A 23,489-nucleotide genomic window follows, 5' to 3' on the forward strand; every position below is an offset into this window, starting at 1 on the left:
TAACATCTAATAGATTATGGAAATGCTGTAGTCAAAATTTATCTTGATTTCAGTAAAGTAATTGACAAAATATTTCATTATGATTGCTAATCTTCTACAGGTAGTCTTTGAGTTAGGACCACTTGTTCAGTGACTCTTCAGAGTTACTATGGCTCTGAACGAGGGGGATTTATGACAGGTCCTCAGAGTTCCAGCCATAATAGAATCCCTGCAGTCATGTGATCGTGATCTGGGCACTTAGCATCTAGCTCGCAATTATGATGTCACAGTGAGCTGCAGTCATGTGATCATGATTTGTGACCTTCCCTGCCAGCTTCCTATAAGCAAGCTGGCAGGAGGTCACAAGTCACTCCCACTCCTGCCACTTTTTCACCCCCCTGCCCCCACTCCCTAGCACCCACCCCCCATAGCACCCACACTCACTAGCACCTGCCCATGACATCCACCCTGCTAAGCGATGTGGTCATGTGACATCACACTCTATGATTGCACTGCTTATCAGTGCAATCCCAATCCCAATTGCTGTTGTAACCCAAGAACTACCTGTAGTTAATTGAGGACTGGACAGTGTGACACAAGTGGGTACATAGCCAGCTCGTAATCAAAGTATGCTAGTCATATCCTCATGCAATGGGATGTTGAACCCTACTTCCTTCAGAATTTTTATTAATAATTTGAATGAAGAGGTGAGAGGAATGCTTATTAGACTTATAGATAACACAAAATTGGGTGGGATCGCTCATATCCTGGGCAACAGAAATAATATTCAGGAAGGTAACAATACGTTAGGGAAAATGACAATGAAATTTAACAGAGACAAATGCAAAGTCACATACTTAGGAAATAGAAATCAAATGCAAAAAGGTTCTTGGAAGTTGTTAGAGACTTCTCAACAGTACAATGCAAACCAATAAAAAAGGCAATTGCAGTTTTGTGCTGCATCAACAGAACTATAATTTTCAAACCAAAGGAACAGTTGCACTTTATTCTGCATTGGCCAGACCCTACTTTCTTTATTCTGTCCAGAGGTCTACCTAAGGGAAAAAAGGATCAAGGTACTAAAAACTAAAGCTTTTAAGGAAAGATTGAAGGCATGTTCAACCTTGTGATTACTTAATAGCACTCTTCAAATATATTGCACAGCAATATCAAGGGCTATTCTGTTTCAGAGCTCAGAACATGGAATAATGGATTTAAGTTTTAGGAAGCAAGACTTTTAAGTCAGTGCTAGAAAAAGGGTACTGTGATTGTGGAACCAATTATTAAAGAGGTGCTGGCCTCTTCACTGAATGTGCTCAAGTGAGGGCTTCAGAGCCTTCTGTCAGAAAGCTTTGATTTGAATTCCTGCACTGAGCAAGGGTTTGGAAATGATGGCCTAAAGAGCCCTTCTGATACACAGTTCTGTGAAGTCTTGCCCAAAGTTGACTTCAGCAGGCATCTGCCAAAGATCAGCACCCAGAATCTCCTGGCCCTACTGTTCCTTGCTTTCACTGACTTACTTGCTTGGTCTTTGCTTGTCTTCGCTCAGGCACTCAGCAGGATTTGAGACTTTTCTCAAATCCTGCTATGTTGTCTCATTGCAGTGGGGTGGGGATGAAGAGGTGATCCTGGGAGGGATAAGCAAAGGACACTGAGATGGCTCTTTGGCAAGACTATATGCTCTCAGCAGGGTTACCCAAAGCGTGAAGATGATCCCAGCAAGCAAGCATCTTGGGCAGCAAGGATATAAGAAGATGCTGGAAGTGGACAGTCACTAGTGAAAAGCAAAGGCATCATTTCATACTGCACAGGAGAAGGAAGGCAATAGTAAACCAATTCTGTATTTTTATCCCCCCCCCCCCACACACACACACATGGAGAGAAAACAAAATGATTGATGATACGGTGCCAGATGATGGACCCCTCAGGTTGGATGCTACTGAGGAAGACCTGAGGATCTTTTGGAGTATTAACAGTGTTTATGATGCAATTAAAGTCTTTGGGATATCTAGTTGTTGATGTTGCCATATAGGAAAGGAAAATCTGCAGCTGCAAAAGCAGAATTACAGTGGGAACATAAAGCAAAAGAAGCAAGAACATGGGAAAGCTCAGTACAGTGAACGATAAAATGAATCTAGTACACATTGACAGCCGTGAGAGAATTGAGATGGACTGAGAAAAACATTGAAAGTCTTCAAAAATATCTCCAAAGGAGGTTGCAACCTCAAAGAGGTATGCTAAAGGATGCCAGTTAGCAATAATAACTGATTTCAAGATCAAAGATTGAAGAAGTATACAGAAATTCTACACAGTAAAGATGGCAATATCCAAGACACCTTAAAAGATGTCCCCATTTACAAAGACCTCTAGAACTAGAAAATGAAGTTAGACCAGCACTTGTATCATTACAATTTGGAAGGCTACAGGATTTGATGGAATATCTACAGAAATACGGAAAGCAGCAGCAGAAAAATCAGTATAGATTCTACACAACCCAGGTTGGTTTCTGTTGTTTCCACGCGGTTTGTTATTCTGCCACCTCTACTCTTCCTTTTGTTTCCTGTCGTTTTTAATGTCTTGTTTTCATGTTTTAAATAAGTTGTAACCCCACCCCCGACTCCGAGTCGCTGGGAGTTGGGCGGCATATAAATTCAATACATGAGAAGAAAAAGAAGAGCTTAAATAACAGCATCCTTGTAGAGCCGGTCCCTGTTCCTCACACACGCAGCTTCTTTCGGGGAACAGGGCCGAGGCCATCTAATGGATATTAGGTCTTTCAATCTGGGCGATGAAAATCCGGACGACCACTAGACAGCAGCAGACACAGGAAAAAAAACGAAGATTAGAGAGCACCAATCTCCGTCCCACCAGCGGCTCGGATGACATGAGACCGGAAGGGCTAGGTTTGATTGCGGAAGACGTAAGCGTATTCCTTCTTGCTGACGTTGCTCAGTGTGACTCCCTTCTTTAATACTGTTCAGGTAGCTGGTTATGCCGAAAGACTTCATTTCCCATCGTCCCTTAGGGAAACAGGCGTACGTTCTTCCTGTCGCCGTCCCACCTATGAGGAGATGGCTGATGGCGCTGTGGCCTCAGCCCGGAAGGCGTCCCGTACAAAGCTCTGAGAGGAGAGGCGCTTCCTGTTTGCGTCTGGCCGGGGCAAGGGAGATTATGGCAGCCACGATAGGAGGTGTAGGAGCTGCATTGCCAGCGCTATCACCAGCAGTGGACCCTGTTTCCTGCATGCTTGGCCGGCGTGGAGCAAAGAGAGGGCCGATTAACATCTTGGCCCAGCTTCGGCATGCACAGCTCAGCGGCCGGGGCCTGACGCGGGGGTCACAGGTATTACAGGCTCAACCGGGCTCCACGGGGTGGCTGGGCCAAGCCGGGTGGGAGGATTCGGAACGACCGGTCCCACTCCTCCTTCCCCCCAGAGAGGCTGCGCCGTGCCGGGCTAGGCCCTCGGGTTGCTTCGGGGGGAATAATGAGCACAAAAGGAGATGCCCCGGCTGAACTCCGTCCATTTCCAGGCGCTGGGGCGGGTGGTGGCTTTTGTGCGGAGGCGGGACCCTTGTCGATTTTAGTTAAAAAAAAAAAATTAAGGATAGGTATAGTTTGGGTTCTGAGAATTACTAGCAGAGGGTAGCATCCTCCTCCATACAGTTGGTGCCTCTGTGCTACTTCCCTTCCTGATTGTTATTACTATTAAATTTCTATCTCACTTTTCTTGTATATATAAAAACTCAAGGTGGCCAACATACCTAATACTCCTGCTTCCTATTTTCCTCATGACAACAACACTGTGAAGTGGGTTGGCCTGAGAGGGAGTGACTAGCCCAAAGTCACCCAGCCAGCTTCCTTGGCTCCCAGGAATTGCTGCTGTGACTTGCTTCTGATTTGTGCCTGATTTTTCTGTACAAGGGTAGAATGTTAGTAACTACTGACGTTCAGCACCTTATTACCGACATTCATGATGAATGGAACTGGAGGGTGACATTTCTCATTTAGTCTTGCTCTCATACCTTCAGACTTCGCCATCAGGTTATATTTAACCCAAAGCTGAATATGATCCATAGATCAATGGACAGTTCATGTGAAAACATGAGTGATTCTGTCACTGAAATAACATCAATTCATTTCTTTAAGAATATTTATACGACACCCCAATCCATATGGACCCTGGGAGCATGCAAAAGTTCAAAATACAATTTAAAAAAATAATAATAGTGATATTAAATTAATTGATAGATATACTGAAGTCCAGTTTTGTTAAGCTAAATTTGCTTGAATTATATGTTAAGTGGTAATGACAATGAGCAATAAGCTATATTTAATATTATTTTCACTAGTGAATTGTTATTATTTCTTCACTTTATCTTCCTGGTTTTTGGTTATACCCAAAAGGAATTATTCAAATATAGCAAATGTAAATGATAGTATTAATAATGAAGTTTTGTTTCCTTTCTTTTTTTGTGATAATACGCAATCATTTCTGAGGCATAATTTAAGTTCTAGCTGCCAAAAGTTGTCATTTCTAAAACAGTATGGAAAAACTGACATTAGATGTTAATTCTTCCTAAAGTCTTAGATTTCTAATGGATTTTAAAAATGGGGATGTGTTTCCCCACATCCATTTTGTGCTTCATCAGATTCTAGTTTGCCTAGGTATTGACAACTTCTTCAGTATGAACTTTGCATCCATAATCTTTGATAGTGCATATTTAAATTATTTTCTGCAAATGGTGATAGAGCTGTAAAGTGTTGATGCTACAGTTTTCAGATTGTATAAATGGCTGAAAGTTACATTAACCACATTTTAATTCACCATTACCATACCACTTGTATGAAGCTGCTATTGATGACTTTCACACTTGGAGGTTATTACTACTGCTTTGTTACAAGGTTGGAAAAGAAAAGTGGGGGAAATGGGAGAAAATAAAGCATTAATTTTATTCCACCAGGATAGAATCCTTAAAGATACGTACAAAGAGAAATGAGAGAGTTTAACATCAGAGATGGAGCTTTAGCAAATCCTACTTATTTAGCTGTATGTATGATGTACTCTCTATCAATCACGCACACTATTTTCTATTTTTATCCTTCAGTGAATACTGTATTTTTAGGAAAAAAAGATATATTTAAGATATAGGGGGGATTATATATCTCCAGATTACCAGTTGAATTCTCTAGATGGAGAGGTCATTTTAATCTTACTGCGGAGATGTATCTGTTGCACACATAACACAGACTTCTGCCCATGGCTCCAATTTAGTTTCCACACTGCTATTTATTACAAATGAGATTATGTCTTAAATTTCTGTAAGGAAGATGAAACTACTAATATAGCAGAATATTCTCATGATTTTTTAGCCCTAGGGCTGTTTTTTTTTAGAGCCCATTCTGCATTAGAATTTCAGAGTATCTTTTACCTACATCTGAGTAAGACGGTCACATTCTAAAGTTAATTATCAATGTTTAATTCTCCAAGAAATGCTCCTAGATTTTTTTCTGAAAAAAATGTATGTCCAAATTCAGTGGTAAATTATATATTAGATTCTCAGTATATAGAATTCAGGCAGATAAATCCCATGTGAACCCAGGGAGAAGAACTGCAGATCTACAATATCTCAAGCCTTGTTCACCTGAAATAGTGGAAAGGGGCAACTTTGCAAGGCTTTTTATTCTCCCCTTAGTTAAAAAAAATGTGTAATTATACCAGTGGAATGGATCAAAAGCTCCTTCTCACTTCAATTTCTTTTCAGGGCTATTGTTACTGGTAGCTCTCTGCCTACCTGAGCAAAATGCTTTTCTTGCTTAGGCTGGTATAGGGTCAGCGAAAAATAATTCTGACTTCCTATAGCCATTAACATTGTGTTGGATGCATTAGGTTATATTATGAATAAATAAAAATTAAGAATTTTATGTTTGACTTCTTTAATTATTGCCTTTCCATTTTACTCTTGTTTCATGATAGGTCAGTTTAATGATAATGACAGTTTGTGGTAATATGTCTTCTTTTTGAATAAGGCATTATTTTAAAAGTTTTTCTAATTTGTTGTCTTAGATATCTATCTTTTTAATTTGTTATGTTAGTGTTTCTCATTGCCTTGAAAACATCTTTGTGTGTTTTCAACAAATCTCATCTCTAAAACATTAGGAGGCAAGGTCTCTTCTGTCTCTTCTAAAATGGAAATAATTTATAAAATATTAAATCAGAAAGCAAGTGAGAATTGATATAGCTTAATTTTTACTATTGTTTATTATATTTACAAAAAAAATGTGAAAGAAAAGTGAATGGGTGGAAAGGAAGGGAAAGTTAGAGAAAGTTGTGGTTGGATGGGGTTAATGAGAGCTTGAAAAAGAAGTGAGAAGTTTAAAGAATAAAAGGGAATGTATGAGGTGATAGAAGCAAGGATGATTAGCAAGAATAGAAAGGCATGGAGAGAAGAATTATGTTCATGTAAATGAGTTTTAGCTATGTTTTCATGCTTTTAGTTTCTTTGGCTTATTATTACTCTTTTTTTTATATGTTGCATAATGTGGTTATCCCAAAAATGAACAGAATGATGTAAATGTAGATATGCATGTTCATTATATAGTTATAACGTTAGCCAGTTGAAAAATGCTACAGGATATATAGACTAGAATTTTTTTTTCCTTTATGAGATTAGGATTAGGGTGCTTTGCCTAATCCTTCTGAAACATGTTTCTGTTGATGAAATAGAAATTAAAAATTGGAACAAAAACTATCAATACTGAGAATAATTTGAGATTTCCAGGATACATTTTAGGATCAATATAATAACTAAATTAAAGGACAATTTAATTAATCTGGAAAGGGTTAATCCTATACAAACATATGGTTCTGCTAAATTCCATTAATAAATGTGGTCAACATCTTCTGCAGATGCTTCCCTGATGTTCTCCAATTTGTTTTAAAAAATAAATGATACATATATGTTTGTTGTGTAAGTATATGTTGCTTTAGATGAGTAAGTGCTATTGTTGTGAAAAACAGTTACAAGGTTCTGTTCCTGTATATTATAATACCCTTGAACATCAGTATAGTTTGATCTCTGTTGTTTGTTTATTGTGTTTATATCCTGCTGCTATCCAAATTGACTCAGCAATTTATGTCATTAACGTTCATAAATTAGTGATTAGTGCAGTTCTACTAATACCATGTTTTAATATATACAGCTAAACTGCTTTTAATATTTCTAATATTTAATATTGAACCACTTTCCTTCAGCTAGGTATTTCACCCTGCCACAGTTTTACAGAACAAAAATATTACCATCTTCTTGTGCAATAACACTTCTAGAAAAGTGTAGATTATGAATTTTATAGAGATACATCACTGTGAAATGTACAATGGATAACAAATCTTTGCCCACACAAGCAACAGAAAAGGCAATATTTATATCACTGTATAAAACATACCTTTTCAAGATATTTTTAGCTGAAATCATATTTAAACTGTACCTGGCACTTCCACTGCAGCTGCTTTTTATAGCAAACTTGTGTTTGCAGTGAGGTCTATTTTTCTTTAAGTATGACATTTGCTGGGCTTTTGCAGCGATGAGACATTACGTCTTAAGATCTGTCTGCTGCCATTTATATCAAAACAAAACTTGTAAATCATTACATTGCATATACATAGTGACTGGCATTAAACATATGTATTTGCAAGAATGAGGGCAATGGCATTTATTTATTTTACAAATGTTCTGTACCATGCTCTCAACAAAACTCTGGGCAGTATACAATTAAAAAAAATCCATCTCTTTGTAACTAAATCTAACCTTCCCAACAAAAACCATATTTCCAACACCCCTCCCCACATTAAAGCATAACAAGCAATGGCTGCCCATTCATCATTGGATTCAAGTAGCAAATGGCTGCTTTAAAAGAAGTGTTCAGTGCCTTCCTAAATGCTAAGAGCAAAGGGACCAAATGCAGTTTGAGGCAGTTTATTTCACAACGTTAGAGCAACCACCAAGAAAGCCAATCTTCTGACCTACATTCCTCTCACCTCTCCTTAGGATGGTACCATAAGCAGAGACTCCCTAGCTGATCTCATAGGATGGGCAGGAACATTTTGGATAAAGGACCCCAAGGTAGCTGAAACCACATAATAAAATAAAAAAGGAAGTAATCTAGTATCAGCAGTGAACTTATTATCTCTTAAATCCATTTAATTCACTACTGATACTAGGTTCCTAGACTAATAGTATAATTTTCAGTATTTCAATAAAAATATGTGTCATCTTACACTTTCCTGAATAAATATCAATGGCTCTCTTCTGTAAACCATTACCATCTGCTTGGTACTGAAGACAATTGTAATTAAGGTCACACGGTATAGCTGTCTCAGTATACAGAACCCTCTTTGTATTTGAATTAGCACTTGAATGACAATTGCATTTTCAAATCTTGCCTGTTATGGAAAGCTTTACATTTATGTGGAAGCATTTTTGGCATAAGAGTATAAGTATGTATAGTGGTATAACTGAGAAGGAGAGAAACTTGAAATATTATCTAGAATATTTTTTATTTCAATAATGAATGCACGTTTGGCAGTAGGATTGCTTGCTGCATCTAAGCACCACAGATCTTCTGATGGCTCACTTTGCAAGTGATGGCATTAAAAAGATGCATAACTGTGCATGTGTCTACTCTTTGTCACCCTATAGATACTATTTTACGTAAAGTTTTATTGGGATCCTATTCTGATTGCTCAAGCGGTTGAGTTCAGGTTTGGTAAAGTAAGTCTTCATCCATTCTGGAGGCATTGACACATTTAGAATTTTGAGTTAATGTTCCGAATACCAAGGACCTGGTCCCTCACAGAATGTTGTAAGCACTTCTCTTTTCTGTTGGTTTATTCATTTATTCATTCATTCAGTTTATATAGCCGCCAATCTCGCATACATGACTCTGGGCTTGTTTATTAAATTTGCTTCTTTATTAAATTTATATCCCACCTTTTGTATAGGACCTCAAGGTGATATACATAGACATTTTGTGAACCACCCTGAGTAGCTGGGAATCAGGCAATGTACAAATTTAATAAATAATGCTGATCCATCCTCCTATTCCCCCCCCCCCAACAACAACAATGTGAAGTAGGTTGGGCTGAGAGAAAATAACAGTCTCCCAGTGAATTTTCATAGTTGAGGGTGGACTAGAATCGAGTTCTCCCAAGCCTAGTTCAACACTTCAACCACTACCAGATCCTTGGATCCTCTGGTTCCTGGCTGCTGCTATTAAATGCCAGGTCTGCCTGTAATAAATCTTTCTTCATCCATGATCTTACTGTGAGTTGATCAATGCTACCAATCTCTGCAGGGAGGAGGACATTCTTTTAATATCAGCAATCATGGTATCTTCTTGAGCTGCCTCTAAGAGTTGGAAGTTGTTATTGCAGTGGTTCTCCTCCTTGAGGGGGCAGTTCTAATCAATGGTGATGGAGAAGAAGAAATTGTGTATCAGGTGCCACAGGGCTCAGCATTTTCTCCACTCCTGTTTAGTATCTATATGAAATCACTGGGGGAAGTCATCTGTCATCACAGATGTAGTGTCATCAGTATACTGATGATACCCATCTTTGCATCTAGACCCCTGGCTGAACAGGTGATGTAACAGATTCTGTCCTGGTGCCTGCAGGCTCTTGGAGTCTAATGGCTCCAGACCACCTCCCAATTGTTTGTATCCATCAAATAAAATCAGATAGAAGGAGGTCTTAATCAGAGATTGTCTTAATTGAAGGCCCCAGAGATAGGCCTTTTCAATCCCTGCCCCCCTTTGGAACAACATTCTCTCTGGATTTGTATGACCCCTAGCCCTCTGAGTTTTAGAGAGGCCATTAAAACTAGGCTTTTTCAGCAGGCCTTGGTCAGAAATAATACGAAGTATATCCGCTCATAATCTAGGAGTTGTCTGAAGTTAAGCTATTTTATTTGTTCATTTATTTTTATTGATTTATTTTATTGATCTCTGGTGTTAAATTTTGATCTGTATTATTACATTATAATTGATCTGTATATTTTTAACCTTATTTACAAAAATAAGATATTTAAGCCGCTCAAAGTTGGTATTAATTGGCACAGGATATAAACTCAATAAATGAATAAATACTTTTCCTTACCCAAATATAGCCCCTGCCAATCTCATATTACTTTTTTCATGTATTGCTTTGGCATTTCCATTCCTTCCTGCTCACCAGATGGGAGAAGTGCCTTTTAAAAAAAAAATTCTGCACAGAGAATTTTGTGGAATTCTGTCTGCCCCAGGAAAATCAAGTACTATACAGGAAGGTATGCAGAACAGACCCTCAGCCAGTGGACTTCACATTGCCAGCCCAGGGATAAAGCTTCATTGTTGGGGACTTCCAACAGTTTTTAAAGCAAAGTATTGCATAGTGTTACAAAGTATTGCATGGAGTTATTTTATACCAGCAAAGTCTATGGTTTTGAGATAACCAGAGTTCTTACAGGTACTGCTTTTCTTGGGAGTGAGGGAAGGTTTATAAAGAAATGTTTATTTACTCTATTTATTTTTATCCTGCTTTGTAGATAAGTATTTTTGCCCAAGGTATTTTGCAAAAGCAAGAAAGAAGTCCTGCCATTAGGCTAGCAAACTACAACGAAAGAACATGCAAAGAAAGGAAATATAGCTGAAAGACAAAGGAAAATATGAATTCTTTGAGACCAGAAAAAAGTGTTGTTGTTTTTTAACAGTAATGTTAAACGGGCATTTATATTCTGTTTGTACAAGGCTGAACTTTCCTGGTGGGAATCCTTGCATTAAATAGCAATCAATGGCTCCTGCACCTTAGGATGGTGAGTGGGATGAGAGTGTTATACTTTTTAATTCCAGGGCCACAGATGAATGGAGCTGAGTGTCCTCTGAGGTAGGGTATGAAGAAAAATCCCTGCAGTTATTCCTTCTCTGGATAGATAGAAAAGATACTTAAGACGTAGTATCCATGTACTCAGAATCTGCTGAGACAGATTGATATGAATAGTATCATTAAGAATAGAAAATACAAGCTTTCAAATGTGAGAATCAACATGACTGGAAAAATCCTGAAGCCCAAGAAGACTTCTGAAAGAATGCTTAATGTTAATGTCTAAATATAAACCCTCTCCTAAGGGAAAAAAAATGGTACATGCATATTTAAGGTATAACTAGAAGGTGGATGGAAGAGCTCTGTTTAAAGTGGAGCCTGGGAAACTGTTAAATGCATTCTATATCTTGCATTGTCTTCTATAAACTACAGTTACTTTAATGAAAGAAGTGTTGAGAGGGGGAAATTACTGATGGTTGACAGATAATAGATAGAACCCAATAAATAGTGTAAGAATCCACTGCTACTGATGTATTGATTTTACTGTTTAAAATGCTTTCAATAGCTCTCTACATTTCTTGATTTCAAATTGTGAGAAAGAAAAATCATTCCTCAAATTATCATTTAATGAAAATCCTAATACTATAGCTAATACTGCCATCTGTCATGAGTAAGGATGGCAAGCAGGGGGCTCCCATCCAGACTGTTAAGCGCATGCGTAGCACTGAGGAATTGGGCAGCCATTCAAAGAGACACAGATCGGGACCGCCTTAACCTTTGGGGTTTATATGTCGGGGGTTTTCCCACGCTTCTTCAGTTTGTTAGGATTGATGTCCTAACAGCCAGGAACCACGCTGAGACAACTGGTCTCTAATGTTTTATTGCTTGTACATAACAGGAATCCTAACAAACTGAGGAAGCATGGGAAAAACCCCGACATATAAACCCCAAAGGTTAAGGCGGTCCCGATCTGTGTCTCTTTGAATGGCTGCCCAATTCCTCAGTGCTATGCATGTGCTTAACAGTTTGGATGGGAGCCCCCTGCTCGCCATCCTTACTCATGACACCATCCTTTTCTATTCAATGTAGAGTGTGCCCTTCTGAGAGAAACTTTTTTATAACCATACACTTGACTTTATTGCCAAGAAAAATTTAAATAATAATATTTGGACTTTACATAAATTGATGATATGTGAAACAAGGATCCATATGCCAAAGAACTGAAAGAATGATGTATGTTGCAAGTGTCTTCAGTGTGGTATTTTGTCTTTCAACGTTAGAACTAATTTATAAACTCTTAAGATACTGTTTCTGGTACATAAATATGCACTTAAATAAATGCATTGCACCCAGGGGAGAAAATGGCATTAATTTCTGGTGCACTGGAAAACTGGAGAAGTGATCAGTTTAAATAATCTGGAAGCATGATAATAAACTTTAAGGGCAAAACAGTTGAAATCTGAAACTCTATCTTTCTCTTGCAGATCACAGGAGCTTTGTTAAAAGAAAGAGACAAACAAGCAAAGTGGAATGGAATTCCTTTGCTCTTACAAAAGCTCTATGAGACTAGCCATGCTAATAGTGATTTTTCTCAATGTCAGAGCATCTTAAAGGTAAGTTTGTTGCTCATTGACAATCAAACAGTACTGTGTCAAATCTGTTCTTAATCACAAGCCAGTCACAAACAGTATTAGTAACTTAACTTACTATGTAATTCACTGTACAGGTAGTCCTTGACTTACGACCACAATTGGGACTGGAATTTCTGTCACTAAGTGATGCAGTCATAAAGTGAGATTTCACATGACCGCATTCCTTAGCGATGGTAGTCCCAGTTGCCATCGTAACCCCAAGATGCACAGGTCATTAAGTGGAAAGAGGTGGGATTCCTGGTAAGGAGCACGGGGTACCGTGGGAGAGGCCTGAGAGGGAGGCGCAGGCCACACACAAGTTGGAGGAGGGGGTGCTGCAGTGCAGTGCAAGCTAAGGAAGGCTGGGGAAAGAATATGCTGCAGCTCGGGGGGTTCTTGGCATGCCGCGGCTCTGGGGTTTTCTGCAGCCACAGCACACCAGGAAGCCCCTTTGTGCCATGCGAAGCCCAGCCCAACAGCATGGTGCAAAGCACCCGGGGAAGCCCAAGCTCAATCCCAGCTGCAGTTGTCCTTGCCACCCTGCACACTGAGGCCCTGCCACCCTGCACTCTGCCACCCTTGCTGACCTTAGCCTTCTTGCTCTGGCTGCTAACAAGGCATGCCCAGCCTGGCCCTTCATAAGGCAGCTGCTGTCCACATGAGGCCATCTTCCTCAGGTCTCGCAAGGAAACTGCCGTATGCAACCTTGGGAAGAAAGCGTCAGATGGCCAGCAGCTGCCTCGCAAAGGGCCAGGCCAGGCATGCTTCGTCAGCATGAGCAAGAAGACAACAAAGGTCAGCTAGGGTGGCAGGGGGCCTAAAGAGCATAGATGGGGGGGTAGATTTTATATGGTATTTATCTTCAATATTATATTTGTAATTATATTTATTTATGGTATTTTAATGCTTTCATCCTTGTTGTAAACCACCCAGAGCCCCCACTTTGAGGGGAGATGTGGGGTGGCAAAATTTAATAAATAAATAAATAAATAGGTAGTTGGGGGAGTTGAAGTGCCCCTGCAGTAGTAAGTGCCCAAATTTTTTATCATGTGACCACGGGGGGGCACTGCAATGGCCGTTACTTCTAGACTGGTTGTAAGTCCTTTTGTTCAGCACCTTCCTAACTTTGAACAGTCACTGAATGAATGGTCATAAGTTGAGGAGGTTTTTTTTAATCTGTTCAGTCATGTCCAGTTCTCAAGAGTCTGCCTGGACAAGTCCCTGCAGTTTTCTTGGCAAGGTTTTTCGGAAGTGGTTTGCCATTGCCTTCTTCCTAGGGCTGAGAAAAAGTAACTGGCCCAAGGTCACCCAGCTGGCTTTGTGCCTAAGGCAGGACTAGAACTCATGGTCTCCCGGTTTCTAGCTTGATGCCTTAACCACTACACCAAACTGGCTCTCTAAGTTGTGGACTACCTGTACTATAAAAAATGCAATATAATATTCATATATACAAAATATGTGAATTAAACATCAAGAGTTACTGTGTAAGTTTTAAATGTTTAATTCATAACGTATTCTGTATGTATGATGTCAGCATAATGTCTTAACACATACTGCTCTGGTCATACTACATACTATTTTATTTAGTTGTTTTTCATGAACTAAACATTCTCCAGTGTTATTTAGCCTTTCTTCATAGAGAAAAAGTTTCACCCTATTGATAATTGAGATGATGGCTGCCTGTTCTAGGCTATGGCTGCTGTACAAGCAACTTAAATTTTTCTGTTTATTAACACATTTAAAATGGTTTGTTATCATGCCCCTTTATCTGTATGTATATCCATATATGAAACTTAATTTATTAAATCTTGTTCTATATTATGAGAGAGAAAACTATATCATATCCATTTTCTTCAAACCATAATTGTGTACAGTTGTAGCATTTCAATTCTAGCAATTTCCAAATATTACTCCCTTTTTTAACAAGATAATTGTTCTATCTACTAGAACTTTCTGCACCTTTTTCAACTCTTGTTATAGCCTTTTAATTTTTTTCTAATTATCCTGAAGATAAAATTCACAACAATGTTGATGAATCTGATGAACATTTGAATCAGACTGTTTACTACAACCCCAAGGTCTGTTTCTTGGTGACTCATCACTAGTTCAGATACTCGGGGTGGGAGTTCTTTGCCCTAATGTGAAACTCTTTACACTTGCTTTTGTGGAACTGCGTTTTCCATATGAATTCCCATTATTTTGGGCAATGCCATCCAAAGTCCACATTGTTTATGGAGTAATTAGAAAGTATTAATTTAAATATTGGCCTTTTGATGCTATAAACTGGTGCTCTGAAAATTCCATAAGTATTATTCTCTCCATAGCTTCTGTAATGAAGTATATTAATATATCACAGCTACTATGAAATTTGATTTTTGTTTCTGTCAGGAAATTTCTCCCCTCCTTTCAATGGAAGCCATGGCATTTGTCACAGAAGAAAGAAAACCTGCTCAAGAATCTACTTTTCCAAATACTTATACATTTGACCTATTTGGAGGTGTTGATGTAAGTAATAGTATGAATCAGGTTTGCAGTCAGTACAGAAATAGGTTCTCAAATGCTGTACCATTCTAATCCACAGTAGCAAAACTTTGATAAATGTAAGGAGATATTAATATGTTTGTTCAAGGCAGGAAGTGAAGAGTCATCACTTGAGAAGTATTAATTTGGAGGAGAACATCTATCATCTTTTAGCGTAGAAAAAGAAGGGTTAAAAGACATGGTTGCATACAGTGTATCAAATAAAAGAGTAGGAGGCCATGGGATAATGCAAGATGAACATTTTCTCATTTTACTGTGCTCTTTTTCATTTTTTGAACTATAAGAAAGTGTTAAATAGGATGGATCTGGTTCTCCTGAAATCTCTCTTGGAAAGAAGAACATATGTCTAAAAGCCAGTGAGGTTATATAGTATAAAATGTGAGAAGAAAGTCATTAGTAAAAGTATACAAAGACATTTAAAGTTGTACAAGATATTTGTAGTTTCTTCTGCTTAATGCAGTTTGGATGAATGTTATTGTGCAGGATATCTTGTTCTATAATTTTTGTAGGAAACTACTTTTAGCAAAGTATCTCTGATACAGTCATTCAAGTACCTGGAGTTCTTGAACGTGCCTTAAACATTTCTTCTTACGTCTTATCCACGTGGCCAGCTATCTGGTATCACCAATCCCATTGTTTCCTATCCAAGCCAATAACTTTTGTTCCAACAGTTCATTAATTTCTAAAGTGGTTTGCCAACCAGCTCTCCCTCAGCTCTTCAAAAAGGCTTCTGGGGCAACCTTTTTTCCGTGCTTGCAAAGCTAAGGGGTGACCCAGATCAGAAATTGAAACTCTGGAAAAGTTACCGTTTCTGGAAGTACATGCAATTTATCTCTAGCATCTAGAATGCAACTGACTAGCTGTGAGATATATAGTTTTTATTGTACCTGCTGTAATCTTATGTTCAGTCTTAAATATAACTTACGTTAACAGAAGATGGCAGAGTGTTTTATTATTGTAATGGCCTCAGATAGACTCAGCTAAAAAATCACCTATAAATTTAGTACAAGGTCAATGCTTGGGAAACAAAATATTTATCTCATTAAGTATAAATTTACAATGACTATTTTATTGTTTTGAACTGAAGCAGTAAAGCTGTATTTAAAGCTGATAACAGAGGATAGTATAATTCCTGAAAAGCGCAGGGATGTGTCTTATGAGGGTGGAGGTGCCTGTATTTCTCTCAGTAGCTTTGCTACAACAAGCAACAAATCTGTGTTTCTGACCAGTCCAGGCTCTTGTGTAGCCTTGTCTTGAAGCCTAGTCTTAAGAGTGACAATATAATAAAAGCAAATTCCATTTTATGCCTGATTTGGGGGCATTGGGATTTTTTTCCAGCTAACTAGCACAACATGTTTAGGATGTATATAATCAGCAAATATTTTGTATTACATGTAGCTTAAAAGTCTTTAAAATGGGACAGTATTTCTTGATAAATGTATATGTGATCCTAATGAATATTACATTGGGAAAATATAAGGGCTCATGTGTTCCTTTCTCCTCTCCTCCAGTGTAACGTTATCTCAACCCATTTCAGATGATTGAATTTTGGAACATAAGCTAACATGTGTGAGCCTTCTGCACTGCTCAAGAGCAGTGAAACAAGCTGAAAAGCCACAACTAACCACAGTGTCACATGGTTTAAAATTAGCTTCCCTGTGCTGACTGGTTTGGAAGCCAATAATTATAATTCCAAATTCGGATGTGAAAAGAAGGTTACCTGTTTATTTACCTGTTCTGACAGAGGAAATGGTAGAGCAGCATAAAATATCTACATATCTCAGATTATAATGCCAAGTGGTTGTTGTCAAAATATTTTTTACCCCACACAAAATTACAATACAATTTACTGAAATGGATAAAAATTCTTGACAACAGCTTGAAGTTGGTTTATTTCTGTAGTTTAGTGAACCTTAAATCTAGCTTGGCCAGACCCAAGCATAATAGGAAACATTAGTCACCTCACAACAACTTCTATTATCTTCTTATACCTCCTGTACTTGATGAGGGAATACAAAGCCAAAAGCATTAGGTATGAGCCCAGACATTAGACAGACGTCCTATTGGAACATGGTAAATATTTTGAAGAGATCATGATAAAGTTTGGGCATTGGATGTTTTGTAAAGTAAGGTAAAGTCTTGTTCAAATCAAGCTCGTAATTTCACAGACATAAACTATAGTTTTCTTGGCAAGAATGCAGAAGTGGTTTGCCATTGACTTTGAGGATGTTTTCAATTTTCCAGACTAGCCTATAGCCCTAGTATCTCCTTATGTACTCCTTAGTATCTTCCCATCCAAATATTAACCAGGTCCAGCCCTGCCTTTTTTATTTTTTTGAGATCAACCAGATGCTACCATCAGCTGAATGGATGTTTTGTGTGCACTACAAAAAAAGAACAGTTTGCTTAAAATCAGTTGAAGCTGCTATTCAAATAACTTATACTGTTTTATTAAAGTAAATAAAATACTTATCTAATTCACAGCTTCTAGTAGAAATACTTATGAGGCCAACATTTATTACACAGAAGAAAAAACAAAAGAGTAAGTAAAGGACATGTTTCCATCATAAATTATTTTGTATTCTTTGCCAGTCACAAGTGCAGGTTTGGTAGCAGTAGTTTGCTAATGCTGTGCATTTTCTGAGTTTCTAAAATTTATAGCTCTTAAACTGATAAATCTTAAATATTTGAGTCATAAATTAAAACATAAAATGAAGTCAGTGTTTTAGTATCAGAATTTCCGATTAATTGCTTGGCTTTCATTTTTATATACATTTGGCATTATTTCCAAAATAGGAATATCACAAGATAAATTGGAGTTTATTCACTATGAAAAGATTCACATAAATAATTTAAAACATGCCTCATATTTGCTACATGAATCTAAATTGATCTCTCTAATTGTTACTGTCTATTATCAGATTTGTTTTTATTTTTATACAGGATATTTCTATTCTACCTATTAAGAATTAAACTAACATTTTAAAAAAATTACAGATATCTATGTAAAGCATTATTATGAAGGGATAAGCAGGAATAAGGCAATATAGCTGATTTTTTTAAAGGGTTTATCTGATACGTAAAATGCATCAAAGCAGGCACCATAGTAATAGTCCTGGAATGGCCATTGAGATGGGAGACTGAACTTAGATTGTTAACCATTTTGCTTAACAATCCCCCCAAGTTATACCATTAACCCTAAGCTTATTGGATTTTAACAGCTGAAGTACCTGCTGTTTTCATAAGTGTTCCATGTATTTGTGATGTTAACTATAATTCTATATCCTGAAATACAGACAGAATGAATGACCTTGAGGTACTGTATTTCAAAAAAACACTAATTAGAATTTTATTTTTTGCAGTAAGTGATGATCTTATCAAGGACTGCTTAAGCATATTATACAATTCCTGCATATGTGTAAGTCATATTCTATGTACTGATAACAATCTTTGCTTTATTAGACCTAAAACCTTTACTTGATTAAAAAAAACAGCATTTCACACAATATAGTATATCAGTAAACTTGTTGGCAGCTACATTTTATCTCAGTAGATTCTTTTAAAGAGGATTTTTTGTGCATGGTTAATTGTAGGACTATTTAAGAATTTAACAAGATGGAATTTGTTGGAATTTTGTATATTTTTATTCCAGATTAAAAGTTATTTTCCACCAAATAAGTTTAAAAAATGTATTAGCATGATTATTTTGGGGTTGCTTTTGATGCTTTCCTACTAAGTTCCTAAGCTATAGAATCTACTCCATCAGAAGATATACGTAGCCTCTACTCTCTCCACTTTTAGGAAAGGAATCAAGACTGTCCTCTTTAATCAGGCATTTGCAGTTGGGGCTAGTCTGTAGTGATTTTAAGTATTCGTTTTGTTTTTGTGTTGCTGCCTTGGGTGCCCTATATACAGAATGATGGGATATTAGATACAATAATAACAACAACAGTAACGTTATCAATTAACTATTCTTAGTATCATCATGATCTGCATTAATATTTGACAAATATTGGGCTGTATTCAACATTGTCATTCTGCTACACATACGCGCACACAGACACTAGGTTGGCTTCAGAGATTTAAGGAGTCCTCTGAAACAGATATGAGACAGTTATCTGGAAATTGAGGTTTTTAAAATCAGTCCTTCTGAGAAACTCATCAGTTTAAACCTAGTGCTGATGAGTTTAAACAATTAAATCTAGGGTATCTGAAAATCTATTAATGATTCCCTTTTTCCATTCAGCCATCCAGAACAGCTTCATTAGAATCCAGAAATATTCATTCATTATTTACATCTACTATAGGTTTATTTTCCTCCTCAATATACATGTGAGAAATATCAGTTGAGGAATACCACCATGGATATTTTATTTGGAGATATTGCCAATAAATAATTGGGATGCAATGCCTTCTTATTTTTGTAGACTGAAGGAGTCACTAAGCGATTGGCAGAAAGAAATGATTTTGTGCTGTTCTTGTTTACACTGATGACGAATAAAAAGACATTCCTGCAAACAGCCACCCTTATTGAAGACATTCTGGGAGTGAAAAAGGTTTGTCAATAATCCTTTGAAACTATCAGTAGTTTAAATAGGCAGAGCACCATTAATTATGGAAAGTTTTTGAATCCTTCACCTACGTGGTAATGTATTCGTTAATTGAGAAAATCATTCTTCCTGGCAACCACATTCCCCTTTCTAACCTGTTTACCTTGTGTAAAATTTAAGAGTGGCCATGCAGTTGCTTGGCCCTTCCTGATTCTGTCATGTAGCTGTAAAACTGGTTATCTTTTCATTCATTGTTGTGGAATGAATCTGTTAGCATTCAGCTGGTAAACAGTATGGTTTGTATCCAATAGGGAATAAAAGCAACATGATATGCAACACAAGGAATCATTAGTCAATTTGACCATAAAGGTACTTTCTTCTGGCTTCAGTTACAATGTTCTTATATTTATTTAGCACAAAACAACGAAAGCTTTTTTTCTTAACAGAATGGGTATGTAGCACTTAATGGAGCTCACTGGGGGGCTTTTTTTCTTAAGTGTGGTGTCTTTAACATCAACAAGGAAGGAAGAAAGGAAAGAGAAAACTGTTAACGATAATACTGACTTGAACCTTAATTTTTTCTGGATTTGCATTTGGACAAAATTAGTATATGGTTGACAATTCCTTGTAGCAGAACTATGAGTAAATGTTCCATATAAGATACTTCAGGCAATATGTATATTTTCAGACATCTCCTGATTTATTCTGATGAAAAATACCTAATACTGTTTTTAGACTTGTGTAGCTATTGATCAACAGCTGTCTTAAAATAATTTTAGACAGCTGTAAAACTTTAAAACAGCTGTCTTAAAATAATTTTGAATGAATTCTTGGAAAGAAAAATTCTTGCAATATGCTGGTTTATACAGTTTGTAGATTAAGAAACCTTAAAATGGTCCTTCAGGTTTCTTAATCTACAAACTGTATAAACCAGCATATTGCAAGAATTTTTCTTTCCAAGAATTCATTCAAAATTATTGTTTTAGCTGCCAATTATTAGAAGCCAGTTATTTTTCTAGAAAGAGTTTAACTGATAAACAAGTATAGCATATTAATTAAAAGAAAAATAACAATCTATTTTTAAAGGATTAATACCATTTTTAATACTTTAAATGACTAATAATTAAATAGATCTATTTCTGCATATTGATTTCATATCAGAATTAATAGTCACGAAAAAGTCTGCAATTGCTACATAGGCCAAGTAGTACATTGCTAACATCGTAGAGAGTCCCTGAAAAAAAGTTGTCTTATTATTTATTAATTTTTACACTTCTTGAAACACTTGGCACTTAATAATTATAAGATAACTGTTAAAACACTTACTGTAAAATATAAATAAATTAATCAAGTCAATTAAAAATAACCACAAAACCCTACCAACATCGCATTAACATCTCAAAGTTGTTATGGATGGAGTCAGTCTTATTTCCAAGGGGAGGCCATTGTAGACCGTTAGGGTCATTATGGAGAAACAGTGTCTCCAAGTCTTGTCCCCCTCAATTTCTGGCAGTGGGGCATAACCAGCAGCTTTTCCAAAGAGAAGATCCCTTTGGACAAGTTGAGTCTGGTTGTAAGAAGTGATTCTGAAGGTAACTCGGTGCCAAGCCATAAAGAGCTTTATAAGTTAAAGCCAGTACTTGCAAGAACCTATTGGCAATTAGTGCAGGGCCCACAAAATTATGTGTCATGATTATAGGGCTGAGCACCTGTCAATATACAGGCTGCCACATTCTCAACTAGTTGAATTTTCTGATGGTCTTCAAAGGCAGCATCATATAGAATGCATTGCAGTAGCCCAAGCAAATTATGATGAGGATATGAGTCTCGAAAGCAATGTCCTCCCACTCCAGGTGGGGCTGCAGTTGGCATACTAGGTGAAGCTGGTCAAAGGACCTTCTGGCTCTAGCTTCCACCTTCCTTTCCATTGGTAGCTGTCATTCCAGGAGGAACTCCAAATTGCAGATTTGCTTCCTTGGGAGCAGTACTATCTCTTTGAAAGACACCATTGGGCTGATGGATGACTGTGATGGGCAAAAGCAACTCTGTCTCTCTGGGGAGCAGCTGGCCTGTTTCCTCTCTTCCAGAATCTAAGAGCCTCTGGGTACTAAGACAAGATCTCTGTAGCACCTCCAGCTGGGCCTGGGCTGGCAGTTGAGTATCATCAGTACATTGAGAATGCCTTGCCCTGAACTACTATATGACTTCTCCCAGCAGCTTCATGTAGACATTAAATAGCAGAGGGAAGAATGTTGAACCCTGCAGCACCCACACAGGATGAGAGTCTCCCCTATAACCACTGAGTTGCCATGGATGTCTATTGTTTGGTAACACATGGAGACTCTGCTCAAGCTGTGACTGCTGTGGAAGAAGGAGACTGACAGTGCCAAATTTTCAAAGATTGTAATAGCATGATTTGAACTATGCACATCTGATAATTTTTAAAGGAGCTTTTGTTGAGTTTCTAATATGCCTCACCTGAAACTGAAAAGATTCCATGTACTAAAAGCAATTTGTTTAAATGTTGTTAAATTATCCAGAATGGTTAATTAATGAAATGGAAGAAATTTTAGGGATTAACATGTAAATTGTCTCCTCTTAGGAAATGATCCAATTAGAAGATATTCCAAATCTCGCCAATCTCGTCTCCAGTTTTGACCAACAGCAGCTAGCAAATTTCTGCAGGATCCTTGCAGTTACAATTTCAGAGCTTGACACAGGCAGTGATGATAAACACACACTACTTGCTAAAAATGCTCAACAGAAAAAAAATTTAGGTCCTTCTCGAGCAGAAATAAATCAAGGTAAAATGTTTCCTTTCATTAAGTATTCTAAGCAAGAATGCTCAGAAAATAGAAATGCTGGAAAGGAATTACATGCTTTTTCAAGTTTGCAGGCATGTATATTGTAGAGATAAGTAATCTGTAAGGGGTCAGCAGGCACAACTCAACCATCTGAACTTTTGGAAAGTTGTGGGCTGTCACGTGATGACTCAGTTAAAGGGTGGGGCTGCTTTTTATTTTTAGGAATAGGAGTGGGAGAGGGAAGGCAGCCACTTCCATTTTTGTCTTAATTCTCCACCCCCATCTCCCTGGTTCAAAATAGTGCTGTAGAAATTCAGTGGTAGAATGGTCAAATTTTGCTGATGCTATTTTGGGCAAGGACACTTAAGTGGAAGTGGAATGCTTTGCCAACCAGGTACCTCCTACTATTGCTCCCATCATTATTTCTGAAATAGAAAATCTGAAAAATCAACTATTTCTGGACCAGATTTCAGTGGTATGATATCAGAGTGCGGGGGGCGGGGGCAGAACAAGGGGCATATCAGGATGCTAAGAGCATGGGGTGCGGGGAATGAAGATATCTCCCCACAGAATTAAGAGCAGAACTTCCAGTTTAAATTCAGCCTAAATTGCTCACCTTCTTGCTTGCTAAAAAAAAAATGTCCTGACTACTCAAATTATGTAATGTTCTATTATTTAAGATGGAAATAGATTTAATTAAGCTAGTTTAAATAATTCATAGGTTTTTCAGCAATTTAATATTTAATATGGTTCTCTTTGCTTCTTGTCCTAGCTACCCTTCTCAATATACCAGGCTTCATTGAACGACTGTGTAAACTAGCAACCCGAAAAGTATCAGAAACAACAGGAACTTCCAGTTTTCTTCAAGAGCTGGAGGAGTGGTACACCTGGCTAGACAATGCACTGGTTCTTGATGCACTAATGCGTGTGGCAGATGAAGAAACAGAGCAAAGCAGCACAGGTATCCAGCCCATGCTAAAACAGCCATTTCTTGACCTGCAGATCTTAGGGAGGGTCTGCCCTGAAAATAGTACTTCTAGACCATCACATTTAAACATGTTAACTAAAATTGTTCTAATCATATGGTGAGATGGAATGGTTTTAATAGCTTTTTGCTATTTGGTCATTTCAG

General features: G+C 37.6%; 1 protein-coding gene across 1 annotated transcript in view; it reads left to right on the forward strand.

Moving 5' to 3' along the window:
* Positions 1 to 3,097: 3,097 nt before the first annotated feature.
* TRPC4AP (transient receptor potential cation channel subfamily C member 4 associated protein) overlaps positions 3,098 to 23,489 on the forward strand; it is a 40,271-nt gene continuing 19,879 nt past the window's right edge. The window contains exons 1-8 of the mRNA XM_063297238.1: positions 3,098 to 3,321; positions 12,316 to 12,444; positions 14,851 to 14,967; positions 17,488 to 17,545; positions 18,366 to 18,421; positions 19,431 to 19,559; positions 22,156 to 22,357; positions 23,130 to 23,318. Of these exons, the coding sequence (XP_063153308.1) occupies positions 3,151 to 3,321; positions 12,316 to 12,444; positions 14,851 to 14,967; positions 17,488 to 17,545; positions 18,366 to 18,421; positions 19,431 to 19,559; positions 22,156 to 22,357; positions 23,130 to 23,318 (1,051 nt within the window). The 5' untranslated portion in view covers positions 3,098 to 3,150. The remainder of the gene's footprint in view (positions 3,322 to 12,315; positions 12,445 to 14,850; positions 14,968 to 17,487; positions 17,546 to 18,365; positions 18,422 to 19,430; positions 19,560 to 22,155; positions 22,358 to 23,129; positions 23,319 to 23,489) is intronic.

This window comes from Candoia aspera, chromosome 3, assembly GCF_035149785.1.
Source record: "Candoia aspera isolate rCanAsp1 chromosome 3, rCanAsp1.hap2, whole genome shotgun sequence".
NCBI lineage: Eukaryota > Metazoa > Chordata > Lepidosauria > Squamata > Boidae > Candoia > Candoia aspera.